Source organism: Macaca nemestrina, chromosome 9, assembly GCF_043159975.1.
Source record: "Macaca nemestrina isolate mMacNem1 chromosome 9, mMacNem.hap1, whole genome shotgun sequence".
NCBI classification, from domain to species: Eukaryota; Metazoa; Chordata; class Mammalia; order Primates; family Cercopithecidae; genus Macaca; species Macaca nemestrina.
This window is the reverse complement of record NC_092133.1, coordinates 85,175,292-85,198,234: the sequence shown is the minus strand read 5'-3', so window position 1 is coordinate 85,198,234 and position 22,943 is coordinate 85,175,292. Positions and strand designations below refer to the sequence as shown.

General features: G+C 42.3%; 1 protein-coding gene across 8 annotated transcripts in view; it reads left to right on the top strand.

Annotated features, from left to right (window-relative positions):
* LOC105486664 (FERM and PDZ domain containing 2) overlaps positions 1-22,943 on the top strand; it is a 134,460-nt gene that overhangs the window by 54,393 nt on the left and 57,124 nt on the right. For all 8 annotated transcript variants that reach the window (XR_011607900.1, XM_071069932.1, XM_071069930.1 and 5 more), the window contains exons 13-14: positions 16,238-16,393; positions 21,408-21,593. Coding sequence is in view for 7 of the 8 variants with exons in the window: in XM_071069932.1 (XP_070926033.1) it covers positions 16,238-16,393; positions 21,408-21,593 (342 nt within the window). In the remaining variant the exon portion in view is untranslated. The remainder of the gene's footprint in view (positions 1-16,237; positions 16,394-21,407; positions 21,594-22,943) is intronic.

Here is a 22,943-nt window from a genome sequence, read left to right as displayed (position 1 = left end):
TACCATCTACCAGTTACATTGGAGTAAACTACAGCTATCCATCCATCCATCCATCCATCCATCCATCCATCCATCCATCCATCCATTCGTCCACCTATTCATTGATTCATCCATCCACTCATCTGCCTATTTACCTGTCTATCCATCCATCCATCCATCCATCCATCCATCCATCCATCCATCCATCCACCTATTCATTGATCATCCATTCACTCATCTACCTATTTACCTGTCCATCCATCCATCCATCCATCCGTCCATCTGTCATCTATTCATCCATCCATCCATCCATCCATCCACCCATCAATCCACCTATTCATTGATTCATCCATCCACTCATCTACCTATTTACCTGTCTGTCCGTCCGTCCGTCCATCCATCCATCCATCCATTCACCCACCCATCCACCCATCCATCCACCCATCCATCTACCTATCCATCCATCTACCCACCCAGCCACCCACAAACCCATCCACCTATTCATCCAGAAAGCATTCATTGAGCACTATTTGCTAGACTATGCTAATATGGTTCTAGTCTAATAGGTACCTCCTAAAGACAGTAATTTACTAGTTTATTGAATTCCTACCATAATCACCATAATCAATAGTAATAGCCAACCTTTATTTTCAAAATTTATTTTTATTTATTTATTTATTTTATTTCAATAGGCTTTTGGAGAACAGGTGGTGTTTGGTTACATGCATACGTTTTTTAGTGGTGATTACTGAAATTTTGGTGCATTTATCACCCAAGCAGTGTACACTGCACCCAACATGTAGTCTTTTATCCCTCATCCTCCCAACCCTTTCCCCAAGTCCCCAAAGTCCATTGTATCATTCTTATGTTTTCTCATTCTCATAGCTTAGCTCCCACTTATGAGTGAGAACATACGATGTTTGGTTTCCATTCCTGAGTTACTTCACTTAGAATAATGGTCTCTAATTCCACCTACGTTGCTGTGAATGCCATTTTTCCATTCATTTTTATGGAATGAGAGGATAAAGAAATATATATATATATATAATTGATGGGGCATTTGGGCTGGTTCCATATTTTTGCAATTGGGAACTGTGCTGCTATAAACATGCATGTGCAAGTGTCTTTTATGTATAATGACTTCTTTTCCTCTGGGTAGATACTCAGTAGTGGGATTGATGGTTCAAATGGTAGTTCTACTTTTAGTTCTTTAAGGAATCTCCACACTGCTTTCCGTAGTGGTTGTACTAGCTTACATTCCCAACAGCAGTGTAGAAGTGTTCCCTTTTAACCACATCCATGCCAGTATCTATCATTTTTTGATTTTTTGATTATGGCCATTCTTGCAGGAGTGAGGTGGTATCACATTGTGGTTTTGATTTGCATTTCCTTGATCATTAGTGATGTGGAGCATTTTTTCATATGTTTGTTGACCATTTGTATATCTTGTTTTTTTTTAATTATTATACTTTAAGTTCTAGGGTACATGTGCACAATATGCAGGTTTGTTACATATGTATACATGTGCCATGTTAGTGTGCTGCACCCATTAACTCATTTACATTAGATATATCTCCTAAAGCTATCCCTCCCCCATACCCCCACCCTAGGACAGGCCCTGGTGTGTGATGTTCCCCTTCCTGTGTCCAAGTGTTCTCATTCTCATTGTTCAATTCCAACCTGTGAGTGAGAACATGCGGTGTTTGGTTTTTTTGTCCTTGCAATAGTTTGCTGAGAATGATGGCTTTCAGTCTCATCTATGTCCCTACAATGGACATGAACTCATACTTTTTTATGGCTGCATAGTATTCCATGGTGTATATGTGCCACATTTTCTTAATCAAGTCTATCATTGATGGACATTTGGGTTGGTTCCAAGTCTTTGCTATTGTGAATAGTGCTGCAATAAGCATACATGTGCATGTGTCTTTACAGCAGCATGATTTATAATCCTTTGGGTATATACCCAGCAATGGGATGGTTGGGTCAAATGGTATTTCTAGTTCTGGATCCTTGAGAAATCACCACACTGTCTTCCACAATGGTTGAACTAGTTCATAGTCCCACCAACAGTGTAAAAGTGTTCCTATTTCTCCACATTCTCTCCAGCACCTGTTGTTTCCTGACTTTTTAATGATCACCATTCTAACTGGTGTGAGATGGTATCTCATTGTGGTTTTGATTTGCGTTTCTCTGATGGCGAGTGATGATGAGCATTTTTTCATGTGTCTACATAAATGTCTACTTTCATGTGGCTACATAAATGTCTTCTTTTGAGAAGTGTCTGTTTATATCCTTTGCCCACTTTTTGATGGGGTTGTTTGTTTTTTTCTTGTAAATTTGTTTGAGTTCTTTGTAGGTTCTGGATATTAGCCCTTTGTCAGATGAGTAAGTTGCAAAAATTTTCTCCCATTCTGTAGGTTGCCTGTTCACTCTGATGGTAGTTTCTTTTGCTGTGCAGGAGCTCTTTAGTTTAATTAGATCCCATTTGTCAATTTTGGCTTTCGTTGCCATTACTTTTGGTGTTTTAGACATGAAGTCCTTGCCCATGCCTATGTCCTGAATGGTATTGCCTAGGTTTTCTTTTAGGGTTTTTATGGTTTTAGGTCTAACATTTAAGTCTTTAATCCATCTTGAATTAATTTTTGTATAAGGTATAAGGAAGGTGTAAGGAAGTTTCAGCTTTCTACATATGGCTAGCCAGTTTTCCCAGCACTATTTATTAAATAGGGAATCCTTTCCCCATTTCTTGTTTTTGTCAGATTTGTCAAAGATCAGATAGTTGTAGATGTGTGGTATTATTTCTGAGGGCCCTGTTCTGTTCCATTGGTCTATATCTCTGTTTTAGTACCAGTACCATGCTGCTTTGGTTACTGTAGCCTTGCAGTATAGTTTGAAGTCAGGTAGTGTGATGCCTCCAGCTTTGTTCTTTTGGCTTATGATTGACTTGGCAATGCAGGCTCTTTTGTGGTTCCATATGAACGTTAAAGTAGTTTTTTCCAATTCTGTGAAGAAAGTCATTGGTAGCTTGATGGGGATGACATTGAATCTATAAATTACGTTGGGCAATATGGCCATTTTCATGATATTGATTCTTCCTATCCGTGAGCATGGAATGTTCTTCCATTTGTTTGTGTCCTCTTTTATTTCGTTGAGCAGTGGTTTGTAATTCTCCTTGAAGAGGTCCTTCACATCCCTTGTAAGTTGGATTCCTAACTATTTTATTGTCTTTGAAGCAATTGTGAATGGGAGTTCACTCATGATTTGGCTCTCTGTTTGTTGTTGGTGTATAAGAATGCTTGTGATTTTTGCACATTGATTTTGTATCCTGAGACTTTGCTGAAGTTGCTTATCAGCTTAAGGAGATTTTGGGCTGAGATGATGGAGTTTCTAAATATACAATCACATCAGCTGCAAACAGGGACAATTTGACTTCCTCTTTTCCTAATTAATACCCTTTATTTCTTTCTCGTGCCTGATTGCCCTGGCCAGAACTTCCAACACTGTGTTGAATGGGAGTGGTGAGACAGGGCATCCCTGTCTTGTGCCAGTTTTCAAAGGGAATGCTTCCAGTTTTTGCCCATTCAGTATGATATTGGCTGTGGGTTTGTCATAAATAGCTCTTATTATTTTGAGATATGTCCCATCAATACCTAATTTATTGAGAGTTTTTAGAATGAAGGGCTGTTGAATTTCGTCAAAGGCCTTTTCTGCATCTATTGAGACAATCATGTGGTTTTGGCTTTGGTTCTGTTTATATGCTGGATAATGTTTATTGATTTGCGTATGTTAAACCAGCCTTGCATCCCAGGGATGAAGCCCACTTGATCATGGTGGATGAACTTTTTGATGTGCTGCTGGATTCGGTTTCCCAGTCTTTTATTGAGGATTTTTGCATCGATGTTCATCAGGGATATTGGTCTGAAATTCTCTTTTTTTGTTGTGTCTCTGCCAGGCTTTGGTATCAGGATGATGCTGGCCTCATAAAATGAGTTAGGGAGGATTGCCTCTTTTTCTATTGATTGGAATAGTTTCAGAAGGAATGGTACCAGCTCCTCCTTGTACCTCTGGTAGAATTCAGCTGTGAATCCGTCTGGTCCTGGACTTTTTTTGGTTGGTAGGCTATTAATTATTGCCTCAATTTCAGAGCCTGCTATTGGTCTATTCAGGGATTCAATTTCTTCCTGGTTTAGTTGGGAGGGTATATGTGTCCAGGAATTTATCCATTTCTTCTAGATTTTCTAGTTTATTTGCATAGAGGTGTTTATAGTGTTCTCTGATGGTAGTTTGTATTTCTGTGGGATCAGTGGTGATACCCTCTTTATCATTTTTTATTGCATCTAGTTGATTCTTCTCTCTTCTTTATTAGTCTTGCTAGCAGTCTATCAATTTTGTTGATCTTTTCAAAACACCAGCTCCTGGATTCATGGATTTTTGGAAGGATTTTTTGTGTCTCTATCTCCTTCAGTTCTGCTCTGATCTTAGTTATTTCTTGCCTTCTGCTAGAAATTTTAATTGTGATGTTAGGGTGTCAATTTTAGATCTTTCCTGCTTTCTCTTGTGGGCATTTAGTGCTATAAATTTCCCTCTACACACTGCTTTAAATGTGTCCCGGAGATTCAGTTATGTTGTGTCTTTGTTCTCACTGGTTTCAAAGAACCTCTTCATTTCTGCCTTCATTTCATTATGTACCCAGTAGTCATTCAGGAGCAGGTTGTTCAGTTTTCTTGTAGTTGAGTGATTTTGAGTGAATTTCTTAATCTGAGTTCTAATTTGATTGCACAGTGGTCTGAGAGACAGTTTGTTATAATTTCTGTTCTTTTACATTTGCTGAGGAGTGCTTTACTTCCAACTATGTGGTCAATTTTGGAATAAGTGTGATGTGGTGCTGAGAAGAATGTATATTCTATTGATTTGGAGTGGAGAGTTCTGTAGATGTCTATTAGGTCCTCTTGGTGCAGAGCTGAGTTCAATTACTGGATATCCTTGTTAACTTTCCATCTCGTTGATCTGTCTAATGTCGACAATGGGGTGCTAAAGTCTCCCATTATTATTGTGTGGGAGTGTAAGTCTCTTTGTAGGTCTCTGAGGACTTGCTTTATGAATCTGGGTGCTCCTGTATTGGGTGCATATATATTTAGCATAGTTAGCTCTTCTGATTGAATTAATCCCTTTACCATTATGTAATGGCCTTCTTTGTCTCTTTTGATCTTTTTTGGTTTAAAGTCTGTTTTATCAGAGACTAGGATTGCAATCCCTGCCTTTTTTTGTTTTCCATTTGCTTCTTCCATCCCTTTATTTTGAGCCTATATGTGTCTCTGCACATGAAATGGGTCTCCTGAATACAGCACACTGATGGGTCTTGACTCTTTATCCAATTTGCCAGTCTGTGTCTTTTAATTGGAGCATTATTTGATCTTGTCATTATGTGAATTTGATCCTGTCATTATGATGTTAGCTGGTTATTTTGCTTGTTAGTTGATGCAGTTTCTTCCTAGCATCAGTGGTCTTTACAATTTGGCATGTTTTTGCAGTAGCTGGTACCTGTTATTCCTTTCCATGTTTAGTGCTTCCTTCAGGAGCTCTTGTAGGGCAGGCCTGGTGGTGACAAAAATCTCTCAGCATTTGCTTGTCTGTAAAGGATTTTATTTCTCCTTCACTTATGAAACTTAGTTTGGCTGGATATGAAATTCTAGGTTGAAAATTCTTTTCTTTAAGAGTGTTGAATATTGGCCCCCACTCTCTTCCGGCCTGCAGAGTTTCTGCCGGGAGATCCACTGTTAGACTGATGGGCTTCCCTTTGTAGGTAACCTGACCTTTCTCTCTGGCTGCCCTTAACATTTTTTCCTTCATTTCAACTTTGGTGAATCTGACAATTTTGTGTCTTGGAGTTGCTCTTCTCGAGGAGTATCTTTGTCGCATTCTCTGTATTTCCTGAATTTGAATGTTGGCCTGCCTTGCTCGGTTGGGGGAGTTCTCCTGGTATCCTGCAGTGTGTTTTCCAACTTGGTTCCATTCTCCCCATCACTTTCAGGTACACCAATCAGATGTACATTTGGTCTTAAGTCCCATATTTGTTGGAGGCTTCATTCGTTTTTTTTTTTTTTTTTTACTCTTTTTTCTCTAAACTTCTCTTTCACTTCATTTCATTCATTTGATCTTCAATCACTGATACCCTTTCTTCCAGTTGATTGAATCAGCTATTGAAGCTTGTGCATTTGCCATGTAGTCCTCGTGTCATGGTTTTCAGCTCCATCAGGTCATTTAAGGACTTCTCTACACTGGTTATTCTAGTTAACCATTCGTCTAATCTGTTTTCAAGGTTTTTAGCTTCTTTGTGATGGGTTCGAACTTCCTTCTTTAGTTCAGAGAAGTTTGATCATCTGAAGCCTTTTTCTCTCAACTCGTCAAAGTCATTCTCCATCCAGCTTTGTTCCATTGCTGGTGAGGAGCTGCATTCCTTTGGAGGGGGAGAGGTATTCTGATTTTTAGCATTTTCAGTTCTTCTGCTCTGTTTTTTCCCCATCTTTGTGGTTTTATCTACCTTTGGTCTTTGGTGACGGTGATGTACAGATGGGGTTTTGGTGTGGATGTCCTTTCTGTTTGTTAGTTTTCCTTCTAACAGTCAGGATTCTCAGCTGCAGGTCTGTTGGAGTTTGCCAGAGGTCCACTCCAGACCCTGTTTACCTGGGTATCAGCAGCAGAGGCTGCAGAGCAGTGAATGTTGCTGAACAGCAAATGTTGCTGCCTGATCGTTCCTCTGGAAGCTTCATCTTGGAGGGGTACCCTGCCGTGTGAGGTGTCAGTCTGCTCCTACTGGTGGGTGCCTCCCAGTTAGGCTACTTGGGGGTCAGGGACCCACTTGAGGAGGCAGTCTGTCAGTTCTCAGATCTCCAACTCTGTGCTGGGAGAACCCCTACTCTCTTCAAAGCTGTCAGACAGGGACTTTTAAGTCTGCAGAGGTTTCTGCTCCCTTTTGTTCAGCTATGCCCTGCCCCCAAAAGTGGAGTCTACAGAGACAGGTAGGCCTCCTTGAGCTGTGGTGGGCTTCACCCAGTTTGAGCTTCCCTGCGCTTTTTTTACCTACTCAAGCCTCAGCAATGGTGGGCGCCCCTCCCGCAGCCTCGCTGCCGCCTTGCAGTTCTATCTCAGACCACTGTGCTGGCAATGAGTGAGGCTCCATGGGTGTGGGACCCTCTGAGCCAGGCATAGGATATAATCTCCTGGTGTGCCATTTGCTAAGACCATTGGAAAAGTGCAGTATTAGGGTGGGAGTGACCTGATTTTCCAGGTGCTGTCTGTCACAGCTTCCCTTGGCTAGGAAAAGGAATTCCCTGACCGCTTGTGCTTCCTGGGTGAGGCGATGCTTTGCCCTACTTTGGCTCACACTCAGTGGTCTGTGCCCACTGTCCTGCACCCACTGTCCAACACGCCTCAGTGAGATGAACCCAGTACCTCAGTTGGAAATGCAGAAATCACCCGTCTTCTGCGTCGCTCACTCTGGGAGCTGTAGACTGCAGCTGTTCTTATCCGGCCATCTTGGAACTGCCCCCGACCATTTGTATATCTTCTTTTGAGAATTGTTTATTCATGTCCTTAATCTACTTTCTGATGAAATTGTTCACTTTTTTTCTTGTTGATTTGTTTGAGTTCTTTATAGATTCTGGATATTAGTCCTTTGTTGGATGTATAGATTGCAAAGATTTTCTCCTGTTCTGTGGGTTGTGTGTTTACTTTGCTGATTGCTTCTTTTGTTGTGCAGAAGCTTTTTAGTTTAATTAAAACCCATCTATTTATCTTTGTTTTTGTTACATTTGTTTTCGGATTCTTGGTCATGAAGTCTTTGCCTAAGCCAATATCTAGAAAGTTTTTTCTGATGTTATCTTCTCAAATTTTTATGGTTTCAGGTTTTAGATTTAAGTCTTTGATCCATCTTGAGTTGATTTTTGTATAAGGTGAGAGATGAGGATCCAGTTTCATTCTTCTACACATGGCTAGCGAATTATCCCAGCACCATTTGTTGAATAGGGTGTCCTTTCCCCACTTTATGTTTTTATTTGCTTTGTCAAAAATCAATTGTCTGTAAGTGTTTCGCTTTTTTTCTGGAATCTCTATTTTGTTCCATTGGTCTATATAACTATGTTTATACCAGTACCATACTGTTCTGGTGACTATGGCCTTATAGTGTAGTTTGAAGTCAGGTAATGTAATGTCTCCAGATTTGTTCTTTTTGCTTAGTCTTGCTTTGAATAGTAACAGCCAACCTTTATTAAAAGATCACTATGTACCTGGCATTTACCTAGACATTTTCAATTTATGTTAACTCAGCTCTCACAGCAACATTGTAAATTGGTGTGATAATATCAACTCTATGATATTATCACGCAATGTCCTAGAAGAGTGATCTGAAGTTCATGTGGCTAGTACATTGTAAAGTCTAAATTTGAGCCCAGATGTATTACTCCAAGGCCAATGCTGAGTCTTCTGGGATACTCTTCTCAAATGGCAATTCTAATCTTGTTGGCCAAGCCCTTGCCCTTGTCCCTGCAGCAGAATCATATGCAAGTTTCTTTGATTTAACTGCCTATGATAGTCCTCTGTTATAATCCTCAGGGAGTTAATGGAGTTAATTACTTGTTATTTGATTTTCAGATGCCTATTAGTCGGGAAGGATTATGCTAATGTATTTACTTACCTAATTAGGATAAAAAATGGGGACACAAGGCAGGAAGGAGAAACCAACCACTTGAGCTGTTACAGAGAGCAGTGTAATTTTGCTTTTGGGGTTTATGCAGCCTTCCCCCATCTCCTGCCCATGTTCTGGATGAAGGGAAAGGCTTGGGAACAGACCTCAACAGAGACCAAGCAGTGTGACATGGCATCTGAATGTGGAGTCCATCTCTGGATGCATCAGTAGGAGCAGAGAGGAAGGAGCAAAGGAGGGGAAGTTTCCACCAATCTCTTCCCTGGTGACCTCCCAGTCAGCACACTGGGCTTTATTTTGGATAGCACTCACCACTGTCATGTGACAAATGCTGGGTACCACTGGGGAATGCTTAGCTTGGAGAAGAGATGGTCTTCTTCAAGAGGACTGCGTGAAGGAGGAATTCACTGCTAAAAAAAAAAAAAAGAAGAAAGAACAAAATGTTAACTACACCCACCCCACCCTTCTGCCCCAGAAATCTTCAAAAGGACCTTTAAATCCTTGAGATCCTAAGAACTGGCAGGTACTTGGGCCTTTGAACGCCCTTTCCCATAATGTCTGCACATCCGTCTCAATGTTATATACCTTTCAAGGTCAGTACCAATCCCCTAGAGTTCCTGGCCCCACAAGTGGACCCTCTGGGTCCTTTTTTAGCATCCTCCTATACCCTTGGCCAGCACAGGTGATTGGACAGCATTCTGTTGATTACCAGTGATAGCAAATCAAGCTCAGGCTGGCTTGAATAAAACATGTCATTTACTGGCTTGCAAAACTGAAGGGTTCTGGTTCTTTCTCAGCCCCCTAGCATCCCTGTGACAAGCTTCCAGCCCAATCACTCTTACCTTGGACCCTGGGTGATAGGAACTCACATGATGTCAGTGGGACTTGGGCTTCTTGTGTCTCTGAGCTATGCTCTCCTGTCAAATTTGCCTTTCATGGCTTTCCAATTCCACCCTCCAGGTTCCAGCCCTGTGCAAGAAAGAGAGTCTCTCCCTTGGAAATGGCATAGAAATCCTGGGTTTCTGTCCCATTGGTGCTGACAGAGTCATGTGCCCACCTGAAGCCAATCATTGTGTAGGAGGATGTCATGCTTTGATTGGTTAGACTTCAGTCTAACCCCATGGTCACTCTAGGAGGCAGGGATAGAGCTCACACTGCAAAGTGCATAGACTGAGAGGGAGGAAGGATGGTTTCCCATTTCCAAAAAGAAGATGAATAGTCACATGTGGCCAGAAATACATGTCCACCAACAGTGGGCAGTTAGTGGTCAGAGATGTTATATCGTTGGTGAACAAAGGAACCATGTTTACCTGAAGTTCTAGTCTGCTACATCACCGGAGTCTGATCTTGTATTATGGGCTGAGTCTTGAGCCCCCAAATTCATATGTAGAACCCCTAATTACCAGTACCTCAGAAGGTGACTGTATTTGGAATTAGGGCCTTTAAAGAGGTGATTAATTTGGGATGAGGCTGTTAAGGTGGGCCCTGATCCAATCTGACTGGTGCCCTTATAAGAAGAAGAAATTTGGACACACAAAGAAACACCAGGGAGGCACAAGTACAGAGGAAAGGCCGTGTGAGGACACAAGGAGAAGGAGGCTGTCAGCAAGCCAAGGAGAGAGGCCTTGGGAGAAACCAAACCTGCGGAAGCCTTGGTCTTGGACTTTCAGCCCCCAGAACTATGAGAAAATGAATTTCTATTGTTTAAGCTCCCCAGTTATATGGCAACTCCAGTAGATTAATACACCCTGAGTCTGAGAAAGAGAAGCAGTAGCCAACACTGGGTGTGGACACCTTCGCAGAGTTCTGTGTCTTATTCCTCATAGGGTATGTGGGATAGATGGGGAGGGCTGTGAATGACTTCAATTATAACTTGCCTGCCTTGGCTCTGGAACTGGACTGAAGAGCAGGGAGAAGCCCAACAGTTAAAGCAGTGAGAACAGTGGGGTTGTAAACATTTTTTTGCCATGTCCCATGGATAAATGGACATTAAAACCCAACACGCACACAAGTATATAGAACAGAACTGAAGCAAAAACCTCAGGAAATAAGGTGCAGCCTTTCTATATACAATGCACATTGATATCTCCTATTATATTTTCATTCATTTTAAAAATGCTGATTATGGCCCCCTAAATTGATTCATAGCTCACCAATGGGTTACAGACTGTGGTTCGAAAAACCACTTCTCAGACTCTCCCAACATTGTCTTGCTTTCCTCCCGGTACAGCTTCGGAAGCTGCTGCTATGTCCTGGGGTCTTCAAAGTCCCTGCGTATTCCTTCACCGTGCAGGGTTTTTGTTCACAGCATTTATCATCACGTGGGATGATGAATTCATTTTATTGATCATTAGCATAGAAAACACCTGAGGGTAAGGGCTTTTTTTGTCTGTTTTGTGTAGCCATTTCTCCAGCACCAAGGCAGTGCTTGAAGCACAGGGAGTTTGTGCAAGAGTTGTGAATGAATGGAGTTGAAACTCCTGGACTGGAAGACACTACAGATGACAGTCATCCATCAGAACATCAGCAGTTGGCTGGTCAGGGAACTGTAGTTCAATTCCCATCTGTCCCCTCTCCTGGGCCTACCCTGGTCCATGGGGACTGGAACTTCACTTTCTGCCCCTGACACTGCCCCAGGGAGGCAGTGTCTCAGAGCTGGCCTGGACCCCTTAACCTCCTCCCTGTCCTTTTGACAAGCCCTGTCACTGCTTATCCTTGAACTCTTTCCTGCCCTCAGTACCCAGGCCTGGGGCTCTTTTCATGCCTAGGCCACCTTCTTCTTGCCCTTGTGGTGCTACACTGGGGAGTCCTGGGAGGAGGGTGCTCTAAGCCAGGAGTGTCCCAGTGAATCAGTTGACATTCTTGCTGTGGCCTCTGGTTCAGTAGCTATATGGTCTTGGCATATTTTCTCTCTGAGCCTTGGCTTTTTCATCTGCAAAATGGAAAATAATCATTAATCTCTTGCAAATCTGCTGTAAAGGTGAAAGGTGGCAATGCATGTGTGGTACCTATGCTTACAAGCTTTCCTTTTCCTTCCTCCAGCATTATAGTGCTCTAATATAAAATAACACAACAGCAAACCTTCAGTCTGTAGATTCAGATACAGGATGTCAAACCTGAGTTTAACTCTAGCACTGAGAGTTGTTGGGGACCACAGGTCAGATCCACTGGAGGCAGGTGGGATTTGAGTAATAGTCTCTTACTCAGACCTGGAGTCAGTACAGCAGAGTCTCTTGCCCCAGGGCTCCAGGGGCTCAGACCTGTCTCTATGAGCCTATAATAGTCTAGGTTCTCTAGAGAAACAGAACTAATGGATAGTTACCTATCTATCTATGTATCTATGTATCTATGTATCTATCTATCTATCTATGTATCCATCTTCTGCCTATATATCTATCTATGTACCTATTATCTATCTACCATCTATATGTCTTTCTGTCTATCTATCTAGAGATGTATTAGAAGTCACTGGCTCATGTGGTTATGTAGGCTGAGAAGCCTCAAGTTGTGCAGTTAGCAAGCCGGAAACCTGGGAGGGTCAATGGTGCAGTTCCAGTCCAAGCCTGAGCCCAAAGGCAAGAAAAGAACTGCATCCTGGCATGAAGAGAGTCGGGCAGAGAGGAGCTGCTTCTCCACAGGAGGGTCAGTCTTTTTGTTTAATTCAGTCCTTCAACAGATTGGATGAGGTCCACTCACATTAGGGAGGGCCATCTGCTTTATTCAGTCTATGGATTTAAGTGTCAGTCAAGTCCAAAAACACCCTCACAGTCACACCCAGAATATTTGACCAAATATCTGGGCACCCCATGGCTCAGTCAAGTTGACACATAAAATGGACCAGCACCAACACTCCATTATGGTGCTTTCCTGTGCCCATCCAGTTTCTGACTGATCTTACCCTGCTTCTGACTCAGTGTCATCTCATTCTCCTCCTTCTGCTTCCCCATCCCCAAATCCTGCCAAGCCTTAACCTGTCTACTGCCCTGAGGACCTTTCTGAGGTGCTCTCTGCTGCCCCCATGTGGCCCCTGAAGGCAGACCTTTTTCCTGTCTCATGTTTGTAAAGATCAACAAGTTTATGCAAACCCATTCATTTATACAACCACTTACTCAATCTTGATTTATGGAAGGCCTGCTCTGGGCTTGGCACCATTGAATTCTTACATCAACCCTGAAAAGCTGGTGCTATTTACATTTGCCATTGAGAAAGTTGTGACTCTGTGAGGTTAGGTAAGCTAGAAAGAGTGCGACCAGGGCTCACTTCACATTGCTCTGCTATATGCCAGCTGCTGCAATGGACACTTCAAAGGGCATTGAGTGAGGCCTCAGAAAGGAGAGTCCCTCTCTGTGTCATTGAATGGACAAGAGGAGAAGTCTGGCCTGTCCGCTGCCTGAGCCTCGGTGGCTGTGAAGCTGGGTGGTGGCCACTTGTATCTGGGAAGACAGTGTGGCCTCCTAAGGGGCTTATATTTTCTTTGATAAATGGTTCTGGTGCTGAAAAAAATAACTTGGAAACCACTGTTGTGAAAGATTGGGAGCCCCCGAAGAATTTTAAGCAGGGAAGCAACATGATTACATTTGCATTTTAAAAAGGGAGACAAAGACAATTTAGTATAAAAATAAATCTCCTTAATCACATCATCACAGCAGAATAACTTTCCTCTGGGTGCATTCTCTCCCTGCCTTGATCACATGCGGGGGTTTTTACACAGTTGTGAACTTCACCACATTCGATTTGCATTCTTCTTTCTCACTCAATGGTACATGTCCTCTGGTGGCCTTCCTAGTGATCCTCTGGAGTGGCAGCCTGCTATGCCTTCCCAGTCTTCCTTCACTTCTTCATTCTTGTGTTGTGGGGTATTCACCCAGTAGCACCATGTGAGTGATAACTACTATTATTATCATTTAAATTGCATCTGATTTTTCTGTTTTATAAATGCCATAAAAACAAGTGTACTTGACCCCAGAGTTTTTTCAGTCCCTCATGGACTTTCCTCTTGGATATATTCCTACCAAAAGGATCCTGGGTCAAAGATCCTAAATGCTTTTTTAAAATAAATGTTTTAATAGACTTTAATGTTTGGAACAGTTTTAGATTCACAGTAAATTTGATTTGAAAATACAGGGAGTTTTCATATATCCCTGCTCCTCGACATGCACGGCCTTCTACAGACAACATAAAAATCCTGCACTAGAAGGTACATTTGTTACAATCAATGAACCTACATTGACACACCATTACCACTGAGAGCTCATAATTTGCACTGAGGTTCACTCTTGATGTTGTACATTCTATGAGTTTTGACAAATGTATAAAGACATGTATCCACCTTTACGCTATTGTTGAAGTCAAATAAAATATGGAGAAGAATCTCTAAATTTAAAACAATTTATTTGGGAAGCAAGAATTGCAGTTTGGGGTATACTCACATACTGGGTGGTCTTTGGTGTGTCTCAAGAACGAAGAGAAGGTTGGGATTTTTATTAGAATAAAAATGTTGTAGTTTTGAAAGAAGACTCATCAGCACTTGAGAAGCTTTTGGGAACTGAAAACTTTTAGGTGAGTGACAGTGGGAGGTGAAACAAGTCTTAGAGTCCCAGCAGGTCTTTTCAGCAGCTACTAGGTAAAATTGGTCTTAGGGTTACAGCAAGTCCTTTCAGTAGTTGGGCTGATGGGAAAATTTAATTCTTGGAGCAGGTGCTATGTGCCGCGAGTTCATTTTCTTCCTGGTTCCTGGACTCTGATTTAGTTGGATATGACAAGAATTACTCAATTTGTATAACCAGTTTTCAAATATCTTACAGAGTAGCTTCGTGGCCCTAAAAATCCTCTATGCTCCACTTATTTATTTCTCCCTGCCTCCAAACCCCTGATCTTTTTACACTTCCGTAGTTTTGCTTTTTCCAGAATATCATATATCTAGGATCATACATTATGTAGCCTTTACACACCTACTTATTTCACCTAGTAATATGCATTTTAGACTCTTCCATGTCTTTTCATGGCTTGACAGCTCATTTGTTTTTAGCACTGAACAATATTGCATTGTCCAGATGTAACAGTTTATTTATCCATTCACCCACTGAGGGACATCATTTGCTTCTAAGTTTTGGCAATTATGAGTAAGGCTGCTATAAACATCTGTGTGCAGGTTTTGTGTGGACATAAGTTTTCAACTCCTTTTGGTAATTACCAAGGAGCACAATTGCTCGTTTGTATGGTAAGCATATGTTTAGTTCTATGAAAAACCACCAAACTGTCTTCTAAAATGGCTGTGCCATTTTGCAATCCCACCAACAATGATTGAGAGTTCCTGTTGTTCCACGTCCTCACCAGCACGGTGTTGCCAGTGTTCTGGAATTTGGCCACTCTAATAGCATTCTAAATGCTTTTTTACGCACTAGCCTGCTGAACAATGTCTCTCCATTTGTGGTGGAGCTGAGCTCAAAACCAGCACGAGCCAGCATCAGCCTGAGGATTCTTGGTCCATGGCCACATGGGGACATGCTACATCAGGAGAGTGGGAGGTGGCGGACACTGTGCTCTTCCCTTCAGATCCCCCCTCAGGCCAACTCGTTCACCCCCAACCCCAACGAGGCCAGATTCTCCCAGATCCTAGCTGCCTTCCTCATGAGTAACTGCTCTCAACTGGAGGGAAATGGCTTGCCCAGGGTTAGGCTGGCAAGGGCATCCTGAGACCAGGACATGTTGAATTGGGACTACAAAGGTAAGGTCAGGTTCTCCCTCTGGCTGGTCCTGCATTCCTCATTCTGTATATTGGACCTCAATATCACTCCTGCATGGACTTCTGCAGACTTCTGCCTGCCCCAGAGTCTGTGTTCAGGGAACTCACCATCAAGCAGTGAGTGATTCGACCTGCCATCCTCTCCTAGCAGGGATGCAGCCTCAGTCTCCCAAAGAACAGACTTGACGAAGGTGGGCTGGGGTTATCCAGTCTCCCCTTTTTCAGGGGGCTACTCCTTGAACACCTTCTTGTGCAGCAATGATGCCAAAGCTAAGACCTTTCTGGTGTGAAGAGACAATGTTCTGGGAGTGCATGTAGACAGAAATGCTAAATGAATTTAAAAAAAACATGGAGTTTTGGGGCCAAGGTTTTGCTGTGCCTTTTGGTAAAACACACATCATGGAAAGTGTGAGGGTTTGGGGTGAACAAATCTTGTTTCTGTCACTTTCAAGTGGTGTGAGCTTTGCCCTGTTGAGTGACCTCTCTCTTGCTCATCTTGGCAATGGCAATGACAATGCCGTCTTCAGAGTATTCCTGTGAGAATCAGAAGAGACTTATGTGTTCTGTGAACTACCTGGCATAAAAAGGGGTTCAAAAACAGCTCCTTTACTCTCTCTTTTCTGTTCATGTCCTAGGGTTTGGCCCTGTTTCTAATATAGTGGAAAATAATATCCCAGGTGGGCACCTCGAGGAAGTGTCTTTCTTTGGAGCTCTCCTGGAATTGTGACTACAGATAATGTTTTCATTCTGCTCAGAGTCCCCCGGACAGTGTCTTGATCATGCCCTCCCCCTCTGCATCTTACTTCCAGCAGGTGGAGAGTAAGCCATACTTTCACGTTGAAGATTACATTCCAGCAAGTCTGATCGAGAGGATGACCGCTCTACGGGTCCAAGTCGAAATCTCAGAGATGCACCGGCTCAGCTCTGCACTCTGGGGAGAGGATGCTGAGCTGGAGTTCTTGAGGGTAAGGCCTTCCTGACCTGGAGAGAGGTGTTGGTCTTCAAGGGAATGCAGTCAGCAATCCCCTCTGGAGCCTTCTCAAGGGGCCCAGGTGTGTGCAGACCCACAAGGAGGCACGAGCAAGGGTGGAGCTCTAAGAGGGAGGGAGGGGCAAGGAGAGGCTTCTGAAAGCAGCTGACATTGGAAATGACCCCAAAGAGGGTAGGATTTAGTGAGCTGGGGTGAGTGTGGTAGGGCTTTTGCTTATTTATTTATTTATTTTTTGAGACAGAGTCTCGCTCTGGGATTATAGGTGCCTGCCACCATGCCCCACTAATTTTTGTATTTTAGTAGAGGCAGGGTTTCCCCATGTTGGCCAGGCTGGTCTCAAACTCCTGATCTCAGGTAATCCACCTGCCTTGGCCTCCCAGAGTGCTGGGACTACAGGCGTGAGCCACTGTGCCCGGCCAAATCTTAGATCAGCACTCCAGACACTTTCCTCCAAGCAGGGAGAGCACGTTTCTTAGAGTTGACACATGGGACAGCAGAAGAACAAGATCAGAGCTTGAGCCAGAGAAAAGCCGTTGCAAAACCCCAAGTTTGCAGCCCTCCAGGCAGCAGTCCTCAACACAGCACAGCTGCTGTGGCCTGTGCACAGGGGTACAGCTTGAGCCCGCTGTCTCTTCACCCGCGGGGCAGAAACAGTGTCACTGCAGTACCCCCGTGTGGGCACACACAATGATGAATAGTCTTTGCTACTCCACAACCTCCCCTTGCTGTGGGCCAGGCACTGGAAAATGGAGACAAAAAGCACATGCTCTTTGTTCCCAGGAAGCCCCACGTCTTGTGGGGAGGATTGCAGTCTACCCACAGGCACACAACTCAATAAACGCTCAATGGAACAAGAACAATACCAGCTACTCTATGTCAAGATGTGGGGACCAGGGAGGGAGTGGCTACTGTGCCTGTGCATATACAGCTGGGGGGACAAGTGAGAGGACACTTGCAGCTTCCGCAGGACAGGATACAGACTGGGCCATTTGATTGGGGGAGCAGTTTTAAAAGGAAGCTAGGAGATTTGTATATTTCTCTGTACAGAAGTCAGGTAGAAATATTCCGTCTGTGTTTTCTAGCCCTTAATTGAGGTGGGTACTTGAAAACAGAACAGCCAACATGAGGTCGGGCCTTTGCTTTTCAGCTGGTCATTTTGCAGAACCATCCCTGTATCTAACATAGTGTAGCCTGCAAGCGTTTCGTTTGAGAAGCACTGGCAAAGCATGATCAGGGCACTCCATAATCCAGGCTGCACATGTGTTCCCTGTCAAGGGGACGAAGCATTCCCCTGATGAAGGACCAGTGGAGACTTCAAAGCCACCTGATGATGAGTGGTCACAGAGCCACAGAACTGCAGAATCCAGTCTAGAGGCCAAGGACCCAACCCTGCAACAGACGCCTGCCTGCAGGATGGACGTTGCCTTCTGGCCTCTGCCCAGACCCTGGCTTTGAGCGCTGAGTTCACTGTCAGGATCCCTCGCTTCCTGGTTGAATGATGACAAATGATTGTAAAAGAAACTACCAGGCTCAAAAGCAAAAATACAGGAAACCAATTTTTCCCCCATTCACAGAAAGCACTGAATAGATTTTATTTCGTTTACATGTAATCTTTATCGGTTTCAAGGAGCACTCTTGCTTTTGCAGTTCCCCTTGGTAGACTGGTTGGGGTTGTTAACACTGTTGTTACCTGCCTGTGGTACAGAGAGAGAAACTTGACAGGGCTCTGTCATCACCCCCAGAGCACACTGGGAGCCTCTCATTAGGGTGAGGGTTTGTTAAAGGTTTTCTCCCCATCCCTGATTATAAAAGTAAACATCACCTCATAATTCTGCTGCCTGGAGATAGCACAGTTATATTTTGGTATATTCATCCTTCTCTGTTTGTTCTGTGCATTCCTATATATGTGTATATGCGTATATATTTAAAATTAGCTTTATATTATATATGCACTTTTATGTATGCATATAATCCCATAAATCTAAACATTTGAAAACTTCTTTTGAATTAACGTATGTTGTACCCTACTTTTTTCTCTCAATGCTCTATTGTTTAACATATGAATAGTTTCCAATATGGGACTATTTAAAACTATACTGAGATTAGCATCTTTTACATATAAATCTTAGCTGTATTTCTGCTTCATTCCTCAGGGATAGAATCTCATGAGTGGAATTACTGGGTGGAAGGTAATAAACATTTTGAACATTGTTGATACATATTGCTAAGACACCTTGCACTGCAGTCATTTCTGGACACTTTCCATCCCTTCTACTGGGCTATAAATGTCTGGAGGGTCCTGGATCCTCAGAGCCCATCACAGAGCTCAGTTACTACTCTACAAGCAATCACTGGATTATTTAGTTATAGCTCCTCATGGCTCTTGTTTTTCATTAGGAAAAGGAGAAAACCATTATTGGGAGGCTGCCTCTTGGCCCCCAGTTCACTAATGACTAACTCTGACAGTTCAGCATCTCATACTAGCAACAGACTGGGCAAAAGTCCATTTTGGGGAGCACTGACTACCATAGTCTGTCTGTAGATTCACAACTATGCTAGCTTATTAATCTCAGAATAACCTGTTTAAGGTGAATTCGGTGTTTTCCTAACTTCCTCAACCATGGAGCCATTTTCCTACATAGCTGTGGGTTGTAATAGGTTATTAAAATATTTTTTTCTTGCTATTGAAATCATACTGGTTGTATCCTATAGTTTCTCCCACTTAGCACTACAACAAATGCACTCTCCTGATAATTACAAATGCTTTATAAATATCCTTTGCAAAGGCTGCCTGATAATCAATTTTAAGGCAGTACTGTTTTTAGGAAACCGTTTACTGCCAGGAGCTGGTTTCCCCAAATCACCCCACAAATCTGTACTGAACAGCATTATGAGAAGGGGTAGTCCTTATTATTCAGCATATTTTCTTAGGGTAGATACCCACAGGTGGAATTATAAGGTCAGAGAAGATGAATTCTGAACCCCTTGATGAATATCCAGAAATAACAATCCATTTGTTTTGAAGAACGTTCAATACAGCAAGGGTGCTGTGTGGCTGGCAGCCAGGAGTGCTTGGTCCCATCTCAACTTTGCTGCCTGTTGTAAGGAGGACAGGCCTTGTAGTAAGATGGCCCAAAGCACATGGAGAGGAAATGACCCTTTGAAAGGACACCCAGCAATAGCAATCCAAACGGGGCCAGGAGAAGCATCCTAGGAGACTCCCTAGCAGACAGGGAATGGAGGTAGACTTCATTATTTTATTGTTTTACAGATGAAGATGCCATTGACAACATTAAGTATATTCATCTATGTTTCCAGGCCTTTTGGATTCCCTGTATTTCAGTTGTTAAGAGTGAAGGCTCAGGAGCAAACAGGCTCATCTTTCCATATTTCTGTTCCTGGCTCCAAAGCAGGAACTTGGACAGATTACTTAGAAAAGGGATAGCTTCACCATCTCTGTGATTGTTCTGAAGATTAAATAATAATGAAATTATGCTGGGAGAGGCTTAGCATAGTGCTTTACCAGTAGGAATCTTGAGGCCCAAAGAACTGAAAAGTATCATATCTCTCTTTGTATAAACAATAAATTAGAATATAAACTAATACTAAACAATTGAAGAATTGTAAGTCTAGCAAAGGCATCTTTATCCTAATGAGGACTACTTATTAATGCTTACTTTTTAAAAGAAATATCACACCGAATTCTTTAAAAACATCTACCTGGTTATCTTGGGGTGGTCCTGCTTTGTTTAACTTTAATCACATGCCCAGTCTGGTCACTGGATATTTCAGCACCAGCGCTCAATAAATATTGATTTGTATGATGATGAGGATACTGATTGATTATCATGACGATGATAATGATGATGATGATGATGACAGGGTCTCTCCAAAGTTAAACGAAGGAGGCTTAGGGTTCAGAAATGTAATCTGAACCTTGTGTGAAGAGCTGTGGAGTCTGCAGGCAACATAAGCTGTCTGCACGGACTTCATCAATGGTGAATGGGCAAGGAGCCTGAGAAAGGAGCCCTCAAAAGCCATAATTTGTCCCTGTTTTTGTGACCTTGCCTGGGGGTGAGATTGGATAGGACATGATGCTCTCTGGTTGGGGGCAGGAATGGGATACCAGATCTCAGCAATACAGTCCTTCTGAGAGGGCTTCAAATGCATGGAGCAAGAGGTCCTGGCTGTGGGTCCCAGAGACACATCAACTTTCTGATGGGGACTGGCGTATTCCTGGTGAAGATGAAGTTGGGAAAGCCCAGGGTGGGAAAGTGACTGCCATTCAGGTGTAGAAACATTTGTGTTCATTTTATACTCTGGTCTCTTAAGAAGTTGGTGGCCTAATGCAGTCCCCAGCTCCAGTTGGCCCATGGCCCCTGGCAAAATTTATTCCCCTAACCTGGTAAACAGAGGCAAGACCTTGGGCTATGGGGACCCCCACGAAGGCATTGCTGCATGGTGAGGAGTGCCAAAGTGAATTGTCATTTTCTCTGCAGTTCACAACTAATACTGGTGATCTGGAAGGTTGCTTTCTATGCCTCAGCCTCGGTTTTTCTATCTGTCATATAAGGGGGTTGGAACAGAAAACACTATAGACTCTGACACAACCAGGAAAAGAAATCTCTTACCATGAGATGTCCCAGAAGAGTATGAATTCTAAAAAACTTATTCAGAATATTATTATTCTACTGTGTTATTTTCATAATAACTGTGTTCTAAGTACTGTTTTAGGTATTCCATAAGAAAAGTATTCCTTGGGTTACAAAAAAAAAAAAAAAGGAAAATTCCATCATATCAGAGGTACAGAGAAATTCTGTACGTAGCAAATAAATCTGCTCGATCCAGTGTTTCCTAAACTTATGTGACAATCCTACTCTTTCTTTTCAGAACGCCTATCAGTGTGTTTTGCATGGAGTGAATGACGTGAGGCCCATTATTTTAAACCATGTGCCTGTCTCTTCTAAATCAGCCTTTTTCTGCTCCAGGTCACTCAGCAGCTCCCAGAATACGGTGTGCTGGTTCACCAAGTATTCTCAGAGAAGAGGAGGCCAGAAGAGCAGATGGCCCTGGGGATCTGTGCCAAAGGTGTCGTAGTATATGAAGTGAAAAACAACAGCAGAATTGCAACTTTACGGTTTCAGTGGAGAGAAACTGGAAAGATTTCTACTTACGTGAGTGCAGCTCAGTTGATAAATAACCTGCACTTCATTTTCCTCTAATTTGTTGGCCATTTAGAGGAGCAATGGGTCGTGGGTCACGTGGCTTTCTCCTGACCAAACATTCTCACAACCTGTCTGTTTGTTAACCTGCATTCTGATGCATTGAAGGATATTTGGAAGAAGTCTGCCAAGGGATTTTGGGAGGTCCTCAGGAGGCCATTTCTTCCCTACTATTCCTTGCCTGGACTCCCACATATCCCCAAGAACAGCCATTGGTCTAAAGGGCTACACTTCCCTTCTGGGTAAAGTTTTCTTAATTTGGAGACTCCATTAATGTTGAGAGCAAAGTTGGACATGGGAAATGGATGTTGAGAGTGTAGTTCAGGTTGAGTGGAGCCTGAAAGGTTTGGAAACTTCTTCCTGTGTTTTAATTTTCCCTTTGCACACAATGTGCCAAGGCTTCTGGTCTGTCTCTGAGGACTACAGGTGTGCTACGGGACACTGAGGATTGCAGAATTTTGATAGCTCTTAAAAGTTTCAAAGTCTATTTTTGGATAGAAAATCCCCATTAAGTATACAACATTTGGAATCTACTTGAACACTATTTGCATGCATATTTCTACCTCCTGAAGTGAGTCACTCTGGCACTGTATCCTGGTGGCTGACAGCCTCTGCCTGTCCTGTGGTTGTTCCAGTCAGTACCTGTGTCACTTCAGTAATGATTTATTATAAAATATGAAGTTCTTTATCTTGTGGCCCATGAAAAAATATTTGTTTCCTATTTAGTTTTATCTATGGTTAAAAACATTTTCTGACTAGATCACTATTTGTATTATTATTTGATGTTAGAGTTTCCAGAGTAGAACATAATTGCTTTCATTCATTTTCAGGATGTTTCTTTTATTTCTTCCATCTTGGCTTTGAAGTTAACACATTGTCAAGATACAATTTCATAATAAATTATTGTTTGTTTTCAGGAAAAAAGCTTACATCTAAAAATAAATAATAATTGAGCACAATTTAATAGAGTTTATTCAAGTGGTCCATATATTATCAGGAAACTGACTTTTTTTTCCAAATTATTTTGACCAAACTCAAATGAATTTATATTTGTGAATTTTTCAGAATTTTAGTTACTCAAATTACTTTAACTAAACTGAAAGATTATATGAAGAACTTTGTTTAATGAATTTAATACTACTACATTACTTATTTTTATTGCATGTTTAATTGTTCAGATTTTTCAGTGCACTATGCTTCAAAATATTCATAAAAATGCAGATAACCTAAAAAGTAACTTTTAAAAATGGAATTTTTTGAAGCTGTAAAGCTCAACAGTCCCCTTAAGTAAGTACTTTATGT